Raw genomic sequence first — 18,390 nt, forward strand, 5'->3', positions numbered from 1 at the left:
CATCATGCGTTGGGGCTGTTTTTCTGCAAAGGGACCAGGACGACTGATCCGTGTAAAGGAAAGAATGAATGGGGCCATGTATCGTGAGATTTTGAGTGAAAACCTCCTTCCATCAGCAAGGGCATTGAAGATGAAACGTGGCTGGGTCTTTCAGCATGACAATGATCCCAAACCCACCGCCCGGGCAACGAAGGAGTGGCTTCGTAAGAAGCATTTCAAGGTCCTGGAGTGGCCTAGCCAGTCTCCAGATCTCAACCCCATAGAAAATCTTTGGAGGGAGTTGAAAGTCCGTGTTGCCCAGCGACAGCCCCAAAACGTCACTGCTCTAGAGGAGATCTGCATGGAGGAATGGGCCAAAATACCAGCAACAGTGTGTGAAAACCTTGTGAAGAGTTACAGAAAACGTTTGACCTGTGTCATTGCCAACAAAGGGTATATAACAAAGTATTGAGATAAACTTTTGTTAAAAACCAAATACTTATTTTCCACCATAATTTGCAAATAAATTCATAAAAAATCCTACAAATGTGATTTTCTGGATTTCTTTTCTCATTTTGTCTGTCATAGTTGTAGTGTACCTATGATGAAAATTACAGGCCTCTCTCATATTTTTAAGTGGGAGAACTTGCACAATTGGTGGCTGACTAAATACTTTTTTGCCCCACTGTAGTGGAGTAGTAACGCATGGGCTAGCAGTTGCTCCCGACGCCACTTGGGTACACTGCAGCATCCACCGAGAGGCTCTTGCTGCCAAGGGAATGTCTGACAGATTGAAACACGTTTTGGACACTCCAGTGAAATGGTTAACTTTGTTAACGCAAGGCCCCTGAACTCTTGTGTATTTTCTGCACTATGCAATGATATGGGCAGCGACCATGTAACACTTTTACAACATACAGAAGTGCGCTGGTTATCAAGGGGCAAAGTATTGACAAATTTTTTTGAATTGAGAAACGAGCTTAAAGTTTTCTTTACTAACCATAATTTTCACTTGTCTGACCGCTTGCATGATGATGAGTTTCCCACACGAATGGCCTATCTGGGTGATGTTTTTTCTCGCCTGAACGATCTGAATCTAGAATTACAGGGACTCTCCGCAACTATATTCAATGTGCGGGACAAATTTGAGGCTATGATTAAGAAGTTGGAGCTCTTCTCTGTCTGCATTAACAAGGACAACACACAGGTCTTTCCATCATTGTATGAGTTTTTGTGTGCAAATGAACTCAAGTTTACGGACAATGTCAAATGTGATATAGCGAAGCACCTGAGTGAGTTAGGTGTGCAATTACGCAGGTACTTTCCAGAAACGGATGACACAACTGGATTCGTTATCCCTTTCATGCCCTGCCTCCAGTCCACTTACCGATATCTGAACAAGAGAGCCTCATCGAAATTGCAACAAGCGGTTCAGTGAAAATTGAATTTAATCAGAAGCCACAGCCAGATATCTGGATTGGGCTGCGCTCAGAGTATCCTGCCTTGGCAAAGCGCACTGTTAACCTGTTAGGGCTAGGGGGCAGTATTTGCACGGCTGGATAAAAGAAATGTACCCGATTTAATCTGGTTACTAATCCTACCCAGTAACTAGAATATGCATATACTTATTATATATGGATAGAAAACACTCTAAAGTTTCTAAAACTGTTTGAATGGTGTCTGTGAGTATAACAGAACTCATTTGGCAGGCAAAACCCTGAGACATTTTCTGACAGGAAGTGGATACCTGATGTGTTGTATTACCTTTAAACCTATCCCATTGAAAAACACAGGGGCTGAGGAATATTTTGGCACTTCCTATTGCTTCCACTAGATGTCACCAGCCTTTACAAAGTGTTTTGAGTCTTCTGGAGGGAGATCTGACCGAACAAGAGCCATGGAACGATGATGGCCCATTAGACACCTGGCGCGCGAGTTCATGTTGGGTACCCTCGTTCCAATACGTTATAAAAGAGTATGCATTCGTCCACCTTGAATATTATTCATGTTCTGGTTAAAAAAGGCCCTAATGATTTATGCTATACAACGTTTGACATGTTTGAACGAACGTAAATATATTTTTTCCCCTTGTTCATGACGAGAAGTCCGGCTGGCTTAGATCATGTGTTAACAAGACTGAGATTTTTGGACATAAATTATGAGCTTTTTTGAACAAAACTACATTCGTTATGGACCTGTGATACCTGGAAGTGACATCTGATGAAGAGAATCAAAGGTAATGGATTATTTACATAGTATTTTCGATTTTAGATCTCCCCAACATGACGTCTAGTCTGTATCGCAACGCGTATTTTTCTGGGCGCAGTGCTCAGATTATTGCAAAGTGTGATTTCCCAGTAAGGTTATTTTTAAATCTGGCAAGTTGATTGCGTTCAAGAGATGTAAATCTATAATTCTTTAAATGACAATATAATATTTTACCAATGTTTTCTAATTTTAATTATTTAATTTGTGGTACTGACTTGACTGCCGGTTATTGGAGGGAAACGATTTCCTCAACATCAATGCCATAGTAAAACGCTGTTTTTGGATATAAATATGAACTTGATAGAACTAAAAATGCATGCATTGTCTAACATAATGTCCTAGGAGTGTCATCTGATGGAGATTGTAAAAGGTTAGTGCATCATTTTAGCTGGTTTTATGGTTTTGGTGACCCTGTCTTTGAATTGACAAAACATTACACACAACTCTTGTAAATGTACTGTCCTAACATACTCTAAATTTATGCTTTCGCCGTAAAACCTTTTTGAAATCGTAAAACGTGGTTAGATTAAGGAGATGTTTATCTTTCAAAGGGTGTAAAATAGTTGTATGTTTGAAAAATTTGAATTTTGACATTTATTTGGATTCAAATTTGCCGCTCTTGAAATGCACCTGCTGTTGATGGAGTGCACCACGGGGGGGACGCTAGCGTCCCACCTAGCCCATAGAGGTTAAGACACTGATGCCCTTTGCAACCACATACCTATGTGAGAGTGGATTCTCGGCCCTCACTAGCATGAAAACTAAATACAGGCACAGACTGTGTGTGGAAAAAGAATGAGACTCTCTCCAATACAACCCACAATGCAGAGTTATGTGCATCCTTTCAAGCACACCCTTCTCATTAACCTGTGGTGAGTTATTCACAATTTTTGATGAACAAATAAGGTTTTAGATGTAAGATGGCTAAATAAAGAGCAAAATTATTGATAATTATTATTTGTGCCCTGGTCCTATAAGAGCTCTTTGTCACATCCCATGAGCCGGTTTGTGACAAACTCACATTCATTTTTTGTTTAATAAATGTATCGTATAGTGTGCGTGTGTAGCAGGCTACAATGATGGCAAAAAACAACATTTGAGAGTGCGCTGACCCTGGTGCTAGAGGGTGTATGCAGCTGGAGGTTGAATATTTGAAGGGGTACAGGACTATAAAAAGTTTGGGAACCACTGTATAAAACATTACCCTTTTATAGATCATACTGAAATGTCACTACACCTGACCACAAATAACACCGCCCTGTTTACAATCTGTTGTCAGGTGTCTGACACTGCCATCAACACTAAGCTTAACCAGAATTATGTGAGAAGACAGCAAAAATGTCAGGACAATTGCCAACAATGTACAATAGAAGCAAGACAATAACATATAAACCAAACTATTCGTTCATTGGTCCAATGAAAAAAAAAATGTCACAGATGACCATTCACAATGGAAAAATTGTAAAAGGTTTCATGTTTTCAAATAGTTGTGGAACTATACCAATAGTTTGGTAGAAAAATAAGAAATCAATGTTTTGTAAATAGCATTTAAAAAGTTCAGAAAAATACATAAGTGGCACAGCTGAGGAAAGAAACTAGTCTGTGAGATTGAGTGTGGTTTGTAGCAGACTCTCTCTCTTTATAGTGGGGACTCATAGCTTATAGAGAATATACCATAGACACCAAACTTTTCAATGAACTGGAAGTCTTTTGTACAGAATAACTGGACTAGCGGCACCTCAACCTAAATCAATGGATCTTATTCATTTGATTCAATGCCATTTCATCTTTGTGGACTGCAACCATCACAGAATTATTCAGTAAATATTCCCTCCTGAAAAGCACAAATTGTTGCTGCAAATCAGATTTTGCATCTCTCGATTTTCAGGGGACATTTGGCCAATAAACTTGCAAAGAGAGTGGGGTGGAGGTACCACCCTGCTTCTGCTCCCCGTTCTAGTATATTTTCTCATTTTGCCCCCTGAACTTAAATCGATCATCTGAGGAATATTACGCAATATTTTAGTTCTGGGTTTCTGCGATTAGGGAATGGCTAAAGAGTTCTCTAGAACAACAAGTGCCGTACTAAATGAGGGAGGCCCTGTTCAGAACTCTGTATGTGTGTGAGTTCGTGATCCAAATACAACACAACTAACTAAACCTACACTATATATACAAAAGTATGTGGACTCCCCTTCAAATTTGTGGATTCAGGCTATTTCAGCCACACCTGTTGCTGACAATTTAGCACACAGCCATGCAATCTCCATAGACAAACATTGGCAGTAAAATGGCCTTACTGAAGAGCTCAGTGACTTTCAATGTGGCACCGTCATAGGATGGCCACCTTTTCAACAAGTCAGTACTGAATCACACTTCACCATCTGGCAGTCCGACGGACAAATCTGGGTTTGGCGGATGCCAGGAGAATGCTACCTGCCCCAATGCATAGTGCCAACTGTAAAGTTAGGTGGAGGAAGAATAATGGTCTGGGGCTGTTTTTCATGGTTCGGGCTAGGCCCCTTCATTCCAGTGAAGGGTAATCTTAGTGCTACAGCATGCAATGACATTCTAGACAATTCTGTGCTTCTAAATTTGTTGCAAAAGTTTGGGGAAGGCCCTTTCCTGTTTCAGCATGACAATCCCCCAGTGCACAAAGCGAGGTCCATACAGAAATGGTTTGTCGAGATTGGTGTGGAAGAACTAGACTGGCCTGCACAGAGTCCTGACCTCAACAGCATCAAACACATTTGGGATGAATTGGAACGCCGACTGAGAGCCTGGCCTAATCGCCCAACATCAGTGCCCGACCTCACTAATGCTAGTGGCTGAATGGAGGCAAGTCCCCGCAGCAATGTTCCAACATCTAGTGGAAAGCCTTCCCAGAAGAGTGAAGGCTGTTATAGCAGCAAAGGGGGGACAAACTCCATATTAATGCCCATGATTTTGGAATGAGATGTTCGCCGTGCAGGTGTCCACCTACTTTTGGCCATGTTGTGTATGTGTGAATGAACCTGATAAAGACCACAAAACTACCCCTATAAACTAAAACTTCTTTAAAGTCCAGCTTCATTCGGCCCCACTGTTTCTAGCTCCCCAAAAAAGCCTGCTGTTAAAGAAAAGCCGAAAGCATAGAGTTCTTTCTCTCTTTTTGTCTCTCCTCAATAACTCACTTATCGTTCCCTTCTACCCGATCCTTGAGTCAGGAAGTAAATACTTAGGAAGGAGGGCAGAGGAGATTGGATCTCAGCGCCTTAAGAGGGCCATGGTGGTGGGCCCCAGCTAGAACGAGAAAGTTGGAGGATTATGCTGTGTCTGGACGCAAACAGAGAGAGATGGAGGGAGGGAACAAAAAGCAGAGGTGGGAGAGAGATTGAAAGGAGAGAGAAGGAAGAAATGAAAGGATAAAACCAAACTACAGAGGGATAGAAATGAGAGAGAAACAGGGCCTCAGAGCGAAAGAAAGAGAAAAAAGTTAATTCTGTCACTACAGGTCCCCCCTGGCGAGCAGGCAGATATAATGTGGACTGGATGAAAAGCTCCCTCTAGATAGAGAGATGGAAGGAGAGAGCGAGGGATGAGGGAGTGGTGTTCTAATCTCTTCCTCTAAGGCCTGTTCTTGTCTCATGCTGTTCAACCGCTCCCCCGCCAACTCATCTCTGACTGGCTAGTACCGGTGAGAACATAGGATTATTGGGTGGGTGGGGGGGGTTAAGTTTCATTTAGGGGACGCCCCCTCAGGTAAAAACTTCCCCACAAGCACAAAACTCTGAGGTGGGGAGGAGGTGGTGGTGGGTTTATCTCAAGCCACATTTTCAATCACTCCCACATTTCCTTTACAGCCCATGCCCACCAGCTACCTCAGTAGACAAACAACAACCCCCCCACCCCAGAACCTGAGCCTTTCAACTCAGCAGGAGGCAACCAGAAACGTGTGTGTGTGTGTGTGTGTGTGTGTGTGTGTGTGTGTGTGTGTGTGTGTGTGTGTGTGTGTGTGTGTGTGTGTGTGTGTGTGTGTGTGTACCAGAACAAGTCCCGCTGGCCTAAATCTAAGCTGGCCAGCGCAGAGAAAACCGAGGGATGATGAGAGAGAGAGGGGAAAAGGGATAAAGAATAGAAGGAAGGGAAGAGATGTGTGGTAGAGCAGTGAAGTGAGGGAGGAGAGCAGAGCAGATGGGGGAAAAAGTCCAATAGAAATGGATAAGGAAGAGATGAAAGAAAGAGATGGAAAACTAATAAAAGAGACTGCCTCAAAAAGGAAGGAAATGTAGAAAATATAGATACTTAGGAGAAAGTGGTGGAAGGAATGGCTAATAGGATAGACTACACTTACTGACAGACATAACTAACTTGCATCAAACTCTCCCTCCTCTCTTTATATCCATCCATCTCTCCTGCTCATCCTGTCATCTCTATCTCTCCTGTTCACCCTTTCATCTCCCATCTCTCCTGCTCACCCTGTCATCTCCCTCTGTCCCTCCATCTCTCCTGCTCACCCTGTCATCTCCCTCTGTCGCTCCATATCTCCTGCTCACCCTGTCATCTCTCTATATCCAGCCATCAATCTCTCTCCTCTTCCTCCTTCCCTCTCTATTCTTCTTATAATGTCCATTACACCTACAGTATGTGCAATAGAAGATTCATATGGTTTAACCTTGCCATGCTTTCATTAGTGTGTGTGTAGCTGCCCTCTCCCGTCCCTCTAAGCCCGCTTCACAGCTGTACTGACACATCAGACATAGGAGTGGAGCAAACATACACATACCTTCACGCACACAAACTTTGATGTGGAGGAGTGAAGTGTGGAGAGAGGAATTTTTTTGTCCGGTTCCAGCGAACACACCCCCAACAGAGTTTTAGCCCAAAGGCATTCTATGAGAAGCTGTGCCCTACAATTTAATGAACACACACATACAGCATAAACACACATAACCAGACACACACACAGTTTTTCAACATGCACATTGATGGACACCCCATGAGGACCACAGAGGTCCGCTCCATAAAAATCTGTTGGCATCCACATGTGGGGTTCAGAGGAAGACTTGACGGCTGCTAAGTGCATCTTCTTATGTCATTTTCACCTTCCTACTGTGATAGAAAAATTCTGTATTTACCTGATTTATTTTATATTAATGGTTATCAATTAATATTTAACTAATAGTAAGACATTTCTGTCCTAATACTGTCTGTGTTTTTATGGTCTCCACTCTAGTTCCCTGCAGCTAATCTGGGTGTATGGTCACTAGAGATGGCTTGAGCTGACAAAAATGAGTTAAAGTCTGCATTACATAGACAAGAATGTGTTTTACTAGAGATAGCTTAGGAGTAGAAGAATCCCTAATTGTCTCAAAATCATCCTTGCAACTGGGAAACTCAGCCAGGGTGGGGTTAAGACAACAACCCGATGCAGATAATGACCGGATGAACCCAGAGTGGCATATGATGCTCCTTGGTCTGCATGGGAGGGGTGGAACCAACCATGACGAAGCATTTTTAGTGTCAGCTATATATAGTACTCTGCATTTGTGTAAAGGTTAGGTTACTCAAGGGTGTGGGGTCGACCAGCCTCATTATTGGAATAATGAATCGATATAAAAAAAATATGATTGTTTGAAGAAATGACAAAGTCTCTCTCAGTATGAATTTCCACAACACTACCCCTCCCTCTGTCCCACCTCCAAGATGATATCATCCACACTGATCAAGGTCAGTTTTGAGTCCTACATCCTAAAACATCTATACCTGGATCCTTAAGGTGTCCGCATCCTTCCCAGCGGAAACAGTTCGGAAGAGTTTGTGCATATATTATGACAACATTTGTGACGTTTTTGTTTGTTTTGGACTTCGTGAGCTTTTTTTGGGCTATTCAGGCACACCAAAAAAAATTCTGGAGGCAAGCCGAAGTTCGGAACTGAAGTTTACACCCCTTCGTCGGTAGGGATTCTTCAATAAAGTCTTTGTTGTCATTCGGCGAGAGACGACTCGTTTTCATGCACATTTTTTCCCTTGAGAAATACTGCACCAAACACTTTTGATGTAAAATTGCACGACTACTGTAAGATCTTCTCTGCAAAAACTTCAACATTTCTGACAGATTTCTGGAGTTATCGGAGATTAATTCGGACTATTTTGAGGACGTGTATACTGGCTTCGGCGTCTCAAAACAGACAAACAGTACTTGTGAAGTGAAGGTCTTTTAAGGGTGTACGCAAGCACACTCGTTTGTTTTGGCTAGGTGCCAGCCGAACTGAAGCATGCTGACGGCTTTAGTCTCTCCCACAGATACCCTAGTAGATGGAAAGGTAATTAAAAGATAACTACAGTCCTCCAATTTCCCGGCGGCATCTTGTGTGGCTGTAAGGCCCCCCCAAAAAATCCATGCCTTGCGGCAAAAGTGACATTTGTGCCCTTGGGCCGAATATGATAATTATAATTCCCTCTGTCAATTGTCGTGCTCCGAAGCACCTCTCACTCACATGGCTCTCTAAGATATCTCAATTCTTATTAATTAATGCTCGTCACGTGATCGGGTCCTTCTCACAGGCCTCGCAGAGCCGAAGTACAAGTGAAGACAGACACATCGGGATGCAACGACATGAGTCCCTTATCGAATTCTGAGGCGCACTTTGAAGATGTTAGAAGAACTGTCCACATTTACTTTACCTCAGCCAACAAGATGAGTAACGAACTGCAAAATCACTAGCTTATGTCAATCTACTATCCCCCATAGTAGAAAAGTTTACCTATTCTATTGGTCAGCTTGTTGTTCTGTGCAATAAATAAATATTCCAAACAGACTCTGGCACAGTTGTGCGATGTAGATCCCTAATTCATACAACCACTGTAGCCTACAAAAAAAGCAAATGAGGCTAATGCAACAGATCAGAAGGTTTAGCTTAATATGTTGATCAAGTATTTCTTCACATTATAAGCGCAGCAATGCGCACACTGCAGTAGGCTATACGCTCAAATGTTTCTAAATGCAATTAGAGGGAAAACACCGTTCTCAAAAGCACACCACACATGTGAGAGGTTACATGTGCGAGATGAAAATATCCCTTAGGAATTTTGAGAGGGGAGATCTAAAGATGCATCAACTAGCATGGGTTGCTAATATGACTATTGTGCATTTGGCTACTGGTCAATGAAAGAAAGCTGAGAACATGAGAGAAACGCTGGTTTAAATGGCATAAGGAAGTGGGGCATCCTAATTTAAAAGATGGCTAGTCTTTATTGGCCTGGTTCTGTATGGAATGCAGGCACATTATGGGACACAGGCCATGTCATTATCAATTATTTAAAATATATATATAAAACAAATTGGTGCGACTAAATCATGTGCTTGTGCCACAAGCTGAAAAGGTTAGTAGCACCAGCGCCACCAGTTGAAAAAAGGTTGCTGTAAAACCTATTCATCTGGCATCAAAACATTTGCCCAGACACACATAAACACTCAGCCCAACTCTATCCCTTGGTCCCTGTGTTCGAATGAAACACTATACGGGCCACCCTGTCCAGACATAAAGACACACACACACACACTGGTGTTCTAAATTCCAGACCTTAATTAGATCAGGTTTACATGGAATACTCCGACACAAACTGACCACATACACACACCCACTCCTGCACAGAAAATGTACTTTGCATGCCATTTCCAGCCCAGAGTATTCTGCTTTCTCTGTAAATTGCTCAATTGATATAAATTGTGACTGGCTCCTCATGGGGCTATCAGCACACACTTAAGTAAACCACTGCAATGTGTGTGTGTGTGTGTGTGTGTGTGTGTGTGGTCAGGATGCACTCAGCCACAGTCTACACCCTACAGCTGAATCATGGAATTCCATGTGTGTGTGTTCATTCAAATAATTCACCCAGCCAAACAGTATCCCCTATGCTACTACAACATGTACAGTAATTCATTTGTGGCCCTACCCTGAGAGAATTCAATTATTTGCCCTGTTTTGAGAATGTTTATTAAACACCATAAAGTCGCAAAGTTGTTTTTTATAAGCCCGTCTCCACAAGTGCTCAGAGTTAATTAAATGTGTGTAATGGAGGCCCGGATCATATGACCTATACTTTCCTCAATTACCCACAACCCCATGCCATTTAATCTGCATTTTATTTAACTGCCTTCTCTCTGAAAGTAAGAACATCATTATTGGCATGTCCAGAAACAACCCATAGCCCTTACTTCCTTGGGCAATTCAAATGGATCTGAAATAATGGGAAAAGTGTAAGCAATGTGGTTGTAGCTAGCTCCACCTTGCCCTCTGAGTTTTGTCAATAACATTTTGGATGTATTTCTTAATGCATTATTTCCATTTTGCATATATACACAACTATTTAATTCATATCTACACATGCCTAGGGGTTGTTTCCGGACAGAGACATATCTTACCCCATATGTTTGTGATGGACAAATCTTAGCACCTACTTTATTAACCTGTTAGGGCTAGGGGGCAGTATTGACACGGCCGGATAAAAAAACGTACCCGATTTAATCTGGTTACTACTCCTGCCCAGTAACTAGAATATGCATATAATTATTGGCTTTGGATAGAAAACACCCTAAAGTTTCTAAAACTGTTTGAATGGTGTCTGTGAGTATAACAGAACTCATATGGCAGGCAAAAACCTGAGAAGATTCCAAACAGGAAGCGCCCTCTCTGACAAGTTGTTGTTCATCTTGGCTCTTTTTATTGAAGACTGAGGATCTTTGCCGTAACGTGACACTTCCTACGGCTCCCATAGGCTCTCAGAACCCGGGAAAAAGCTGAATGATATCGAGGCAGCCTCTGGCTGAAACACATTATCGCGTTTGGATAGTGGCTGGTCAGAGTACTCTGAGACTCACGCTCGTGCACGAGGGCACGAGATGTATTTATTTTCTCTCTCTTTGTACGTATACAGGCTTTCCCGGTCGGAATATTATAGCTTTTTTACGAGAAAAATGGCATAAAAATTGATTTTAAACATCGGTTGACATGCTTCGAAGTACGGTAATGGAATATTTAGATTTTTTTTGTCACGAAACGCGTCGTGCGCGTCACCCTTCTTTACACTTCGGATAGTGTCTTGAACGCACGAACAAAACAGAGGATATTTGAACATAACTATGGATTATTTTGAACCAAACCAACATTTGTTATTGAAGTAGAAGTCCTGGGAGTGCATTCTGACGAAGAACAGCAAAGGTAATAACATTTTTCTTATAGTAAATCTGACTTTGGTGAGGGCTAAACTTGGTGGGTGTCTAAATAGCTAGCCCTGTGGGCTATCTACTCAGAATATTGCAAAATGTGCTTTCACCGAAGAGCTATTTTAAAATCGGACATAGCGAGTGCATAGAGGAGTTCTGTATCTATAATTCTTTAAATAATTATGTTTTTTGTGAAAGTTTATCGTGAGTAATTTAGTAAATTCACCGGCAGTGTTCGGTGGGAATGCTAGTCACATGCTAGTCACATGCTAATGTAAAAAGCTGGTTTTTGATATAAATATGAACTTGATTGAACAAAACATGCATGTATTGTATAACATAATGTCCTAGGTGTGTCATCTGATGAAGATCATCAAAGGTTAGTGCTGCATTTAGGTGTGGTTTGGGTTTATGTGACATTATATGCTAGCTTGAAAAATTACTGAAAAATTACTTCTTTACTGGGACAGAGGTGGACAGATGAGAAGAAACGTGCACACACACGCACCTGTATGCATTACCACACACGCGCAAGCATGCACGCATGCTCATACACATCACCAACAGCACTGGTGCCAGTGCTTCTCTGAAAGCTTAGCAGAGGCCAAAAGTCACTCAAGCATCTGTTAGTGAGCACAGAGAATATACACAGTCAGAGTGGACCACCGAATGTTATGGTTCTCCATTTCTGACCCAATGGAGCTCATTTCAGTGACCCGGTCACAGCCAGGCCAGGTGCTTATTGACTCCACCTGGACTAGATTGGTACAAATGAGTACATATGGAACCAATGAGACCAATGATTGGCTGAATGACCCAGTGCTATGTGCCAATGTGGAGCTGCGGTATAGGGTGATAAGATCAGCTGTATTTAAAGAGGATGTCACTGACTGGGGGAAGTAGAGGACACACATTTATTTAACCTTTATTTAACTAGGCAAGTCAGTTAAGAACAAATTCTTATTTACAATGACGGCCTACCCCGGCCAAAACCTAACGACGCTGGGCCAATTGTGCGCCGCCCTATGGGACTCCCAATCACGGCCGGTTGTGATACAGCCGATACAGGAATCGAACCAGGGTCTGTAGTGACGCATCTAGCACTGACATGCAGTGCTTTAGATCGCTGTGCCACTCAGGAGACCATAAATACAGAGCTCTCAAGCCAAAAATCTGATTTTGACTAGCAAAATATACCACACATCTTAATCCTAAACCTTGATAGCAGTCTAAATACATATCATGTGATTGTTCAACAGTTTTAGTGCCATCACTTGGCCATATAAAGTAGTGTTCACATTGGCAGTTTGAAGTGACTCAAATCCTATTTATTGGCATATCCAATTCGAAATCTATTTTCCTGCAGTCTGAACATCCAAAAAGCACATGGTATCTGATATTTCAAGTCACATTTCATATCTTCATATCTTGTTGCTTGCTAGCTACTCTGTGACAGTTTAAAAAGAACATGAGGTAGCAAACTAGCTCGTTAATTGCTTACAAAGAAATGATTGTATGTGCTAGAAAGCTTAATGGCTACCTAGCTAGCTAGTTGACTGCTGTGGCTAGCCAAAAATGATTTGTTTTGGAAGTTCCTTTGAGGCTTTAAAAGTGTTCTTACCCTATGATTTTGAACATTTAAAGCAACTGGGAAACATCCATGGCAGGCATCGTTGCCACCTTAGCTTGCTGCTATATACCATAACTTCTGAGTAATAGGAAACACAAGCACCACCACCAATCAGCCTACACCACTGTGCACACACCAATCATTACTATGACAACTAGCATAGCTATGTCAGCAAATGACTGCTGTCAGAACACACACACACAAATACAATTTGGTCACTTGTAACTTGCTGTTTGGACAGTCAGTAGTCCAAAACAGATTTGAAAATCAAAACTGATTTGAGCATTAACCTGTCTGGGCTAGGGGGCAGTATTTTCACGGCCGGATGAAAAATGTACCCAATTTAAACAGGTTACTACTCTGGCCCAGAAACGAGAATATGCAAATTATTAGTAGATTTGGATAGAAAACACTCTGGAGTTTCTAAAACTGTTTGAATGGTGTCTGTGAGTATAACAGAACTCATATGGCAGGCAAAAACCTGAGAAAAAGTCAACCAGGAAGTGGAGGATCTGAGAATTGTAGTTCTTCTTTCTAGTACCTTTCGAAACTACAGTCTCCGTGGGGTTACGTTGCACTTCCTAAGGCTTCCATTGGTTGTCAAAAGCCTTCAGAAAGTTGTTTGAGCATTCTCCTGTTACTGGGCAGATAATTGGAGCTCAGTTTCTGAGTGGACTGCCTGGCAACAAAGGGATTGGATATGCGCGGTCACGCTGTTCCTTCTTTTTCTCCTTGAATGAATACGCTATTGTCCGGTTGGAATATTATCGCAATTGTACATAAAAAATACCATAAAGATTGAGTTTAAACAGCTTTGACATGCTTCTAAGTAATTGATGTGCACATTCACCGGACGTTTTGGTGGGAATACATTTTCTGAAGATCACGCGCCAATGTAAAATGCTGTTTTTGGATATAAATATGAACTTTATCGAACATAACATACATGTATTGTGTAACATAATATCCTAGGAGTCTCATCTGATGAAGATCAAAGGTTAGTGCTTCATTTAGCTGTGTTTTGGGTTTTATTGACACATGTCCTTATTATTTTTCTCTATGTACTCTCCTAACATAATCTAATGTTTTGCTTTCGCTGTAAAGCCTTTTTGAAAATCGGACAATGTGGTTACATCAAGGAGAAGTGTATCTTTAAAATGGTGTAAAATAGTTGTTTGTTTGAGAAAGTTGAATTATGACATTTTGTTGTTTTTGAATTTACCACCCTGATATTTCACTGGCTGATATTTCCCGCAGGTGGGACGCTAGCGCCGCACGCAGCCCATAGAAGTTAAGGCCTGCCATATGAACAAGGATTTACCAGAGCACAAGCGTCAAACTCATTCCATGGATGGCTGAGTGTCAAGCCTTCCCCATTTCTCCTTCTCCCAAATCCAGTCAGCTGATGTTCTGAAAGAGCTGCAAAATCTGGACCCCTACAAATTAGCCGGGCTAGACAATCTGGACCCTTTCTTTCTAGAATTATCTGCAGAAATTGTTGCAACCCCTATTACTAGCCTGTTCAACCTCTCTTTCGTGTCGTCTGAAATTCCCAAAGATTGGAAAGCAGCTGCGGTCATCCCCCTCTTCAAAGGGGGAAACACTCTAGACCCAAACTGCTACAGACCTATATCTATCCTACCCTGTCTTTCTAAGGTCTTCGAAAGCCAAGTCAACAAACAGATTACCGACCATTTCGAATCCCACTGCACCTTCTCCGTCCGCTATGCAATCTGGTTTCAGAGCTGGTTATGGGTGCACCTCAGCCACGCTCAAGGTCCTAAACGATATCGTAACCGCCATCGATAAGAATCAATACTGTGCTGCCGTATTCATTGACCTGGCCAAGGCTTTCGACTCTGTCAATCACCACATCCTCATCGGCAGACTCAATAGCCTTGGTTTCTCAAATGATTGCCTCGCCTGGTTCACCAACTACTTCTCTGATAGAGTTCAATGTGTCAAATCGGATGGCCTGTTGTCCGGGCCTCTTGCAGACTCTATGGGGGTGCCACAGGGTTCAATTCTTGGGATAACTCTTTTCTCTGTATACATCAATGATGTCGCTCTTGCTGCTGGTGAGTCTCTGATCCACCTCTACGCAGACGACACCATTCTGTATACTTCTGGCCCTTCTTTGGACACTGTGTTAACAACCCTCCAGACGAGCTTCAATGCCATACAACACTCCTTACGTGGCCTACAACTGCTCTTAAATACAAGTAAAACTAAATGCATGCTCTTCAACCGATCGCTGCCTGCACCTGCCCGCCCATCCAGCATCACTTCTCTGGACGGTTCTGACTTAGAATATGTGGACAACTACAAATACCTAGGTGTCTGGTTAGACTGTAAACTCTCCTTCCAGACTCACATCAAACATCTCCAATCCAAAGTACAAAGCATCCTTCACTCATGCTGCCAAACATAGCCTCGTAAAACTGACCACCCTACCGATCCTCGACGATGTCATTTACAAAATAGCCTCCAATACCCTACTCAATAAACTGGATGCAGTCTATCACAGTGCCATCCGTTTTGTCACGAAAGCCCCATATACTACCCACCACTGCGACCTGTACGCTCTCGTTGGCTGGCCCTCGCTTCATACTCGTCGCCAAACCCACTGGCTCCAGGTCATCTACAAGACCCTGCTAGGTAAAGTCCCCCCTTATCTCAGCTCACTGGTCACCATAGCAGCACCCACCTGTAGCACGCACTCCAGCAGGTATATCTCTCTGGTCACCCCCAAAGCCAATTCCTCCTTTGGCTGTCTCTCCTTCCAGTTCTCTGCTGTCAATGTCTGGAACGAACTACGAAAATCTCTGAAACTGGAAACACTTATCTCCCTCACTAGCTTTAAGCACCAGCTGTCAGAGCAGCTCACAGATCACTGCACCTGTACATAGTCCATCTATAATTTAGCCCAAACAACTACCTTTTCCCCTTCTGTATTTATTTATTTAGCTCCTTTGCACCCCATTATTTCTATTTCTATTTTGCACTTTCTTCCACTACAAATCTACCATTCCAGTGTTTTACTACTTATATTGTATTTACTTTGCCACCATGGCCGTTTTTGCCTTTACCTCCCTTATCTCACCTCATTTGCTCACATTGTATATAGACTTATTTTTCTACTGTATTATTGACTGTATGTTTGTTTTACTCCATGTATAACTCTGTGTTGTTGTATGTGTCGAACTGCTTTGCTTTATCTTGGCCAGGTCGCAAATGTAAATGAGAACTTGTTCTCAACTTGCCTACCTGGTTAAATAAAGGTGAAATGAATAAAAATAAAAATTGATTTTGTACTAAATATAGTAAAGTGAAAGACAAATGGAGATATTTAGGTGTAACTCACTGCATCCATCCTCGTCGCTGTGATCGCCACAGTCGTTGTCCCCGTCACACTGCCACTGGGCCGGGATACATGTACACTCCCCAAACACGCTCACTGCACACGTGAAGTGGTTGCGCCCGCATGAACACTCCGCACTGCCCAACACGCCTGGAAAGAGAGAGAGAAGACGGAACCGGGTTAGGAAAATGCTAAAAGAATACACTTAGAGGACATGCTTGTATAGCAGAGGTGGTTTGATGAACTATCCTCTTGTGATGAGTAAGCTTGCCTGAGATCTGGTTTCCCATGTACAGATTAAGCCTAATCCTGGGTTAAAAAGCATGTTCAATGGTGAATCTCCAATGAAATAGATTTTTAGTCCGGGACTAGGCTTAATCTTTGTCTGGGAAACCAGCCCTAAGAGCTGTGGCCCTTGAGCCAAAAAGTATGCCCACCACTGCTTTAGCTCAATAGACTAATATAGCCTTATGTCAAACCATACCAAAAAAAACAGTTACCTACTGCACCTATGAGCACAGACCATATCAAGATCAATATATCGGAAGGAAAATATGCCATAGCAGAGCTGTGAGATATGCTTATGAAAGCCTCAGCACTGCCAAAGCCTCATTCACTCATGTAGTCTGACTGTCATAAACCCAATGAGCTGTATTGTCACAGGATCCAACGAAAGTGGTGCCCCTCCTCAGTCGGGCGGCGCTCGGCGGTCGTCGTCGCCGGCCTATTAGCTGCCACCGATCGTTGTTTCTGTGTCTTTTGGTTTTGTCTGTCTGTTCCGCACCTGTTTTGTGTCTGTCATTAGTGGGGGCTTATTTAGTGTGTGTTTTCAGTTGGGGTTTTGTGCGGGATTGTTTATTGTCCACTCAGGACGGTGGGACGTGATTTGTACATTTTCACTGACAGTTTTGTCAGAAGTATTACCGGGCTTTTTGTGCCGTGTGATATATTTTTCGTGTTTTATGGGAATGTGTTTTTCCCAGGCAGACTGTATGTAGCGCCCTGTGCCTTACGGCCTTTTGTGTGTGTCGATTTATTAAAAGACACTCACCTCCAGCACCTCTGTCTCCTGCATCTGATTCCACCTCTACACTAGTCCAAGTCAGTCGTGACATGTATGTTATATGCCTGTTAGCCAAGACTGGTGCATTTATACACTCCATCTATCCTGAACACACACACACCAAATAATGATATTACGCATACCAGAGGAGGATGTGTGTGTGTGTGCGTGCGCAATGGATATGTTTTCAGCTGGGGCTGAACCACAGTCTTGTGCTAAAGTAGTACAATAAATATATCTGGCCTTCATTTCACTGGCTTCCATTATGTTAATGCATTCTGTGTGAACACTGTACGCAAGTGAGAGTGTGTACCCATCCGTTGTGTGTGTGTGCATGCTTGCATATGGACATGAGGGTGAGGCTGCAATGCCTCCAGAGATGCTTTTAGCCCCTTTGAAAGAGGCTGACGGCTTCAATGAGAAATGGGTGAAGTGTGTGTGTGTGTGAGATGTTTTCCACTGAGAGCCTTCAAGAGTGTGTGTAGTAGGCTGCACTAAACAATATTAAGCAACAAAAAAAAAATACCCAAACTTTATATGAATCTCAGCAAATCGGGTCCATTACAGGGAGTGAAAAAAGCCTCCGATTTCTCTCTCTCTTTGAACTCAGTTAAAGACTGTGTGTGCGCGTGTGTGTGTGTGTGGTTGGTTCCTGGCCTCTTCACAAAGGCATCAGTCAACCCAGGAGAGCCTGGCACCAAACACACACTAACCTTCAGAAACCTCCCACAGCACTAAATTAATGGCCTCCCTTTTCATTTCTCTCCCTCTCTCTCCCCATTTGCCTACCCTTCTCTTCTGTTTTCTTTTCCTTCATTCTCGGTCTTGCTCTCCCACTCTCTCTTCCCAAAAGCTTCTAACACGACAAAGACAGAAAATGT

At 42.6% G+C, this 18,390-nt stretch overlaps 1 protein-coding gene across 5 annotated transcripts in view; it reads right to left on the minus strand.

Annotated features, from left to right (window-relative positions):
- The window catches only part of LOC106587054 (low-density lipoprotein receptor-related protein 4), a 274,954-nt gene that overhangs the window by 156,711 nt on the left and 99,853 nt on the right, over nt 1–18,390 (minus strand). For all 5 annotated transcript variants that reach the window (XM_014174937.3, XM_014174938.3, XM_014174936.3 and 2 more), the window contains exon 2: nt 16,450–16,596. In XM_014174937.3, coding sequence (XP_014030412.3) covers nt 16,450–16,596 — 147 coding nt within the window. The remainder of the gene's footprint in view (nt 1–16,449; nt 16,597–18,390) is intronic.

The sequence above is a fragment of the Salmo salar genome, chromosome 26 (assembly GCF_965601325.2).
Source record: "Salmo salar chromosome 26, fSalSal1, whole genome shotgun sequence".
Lineage (NCBI taxonomy): Eukaryota > Metazoa > Chordata > Actinopteri > Salmoniformes > Salmonidae > Salmo > Salmo salar.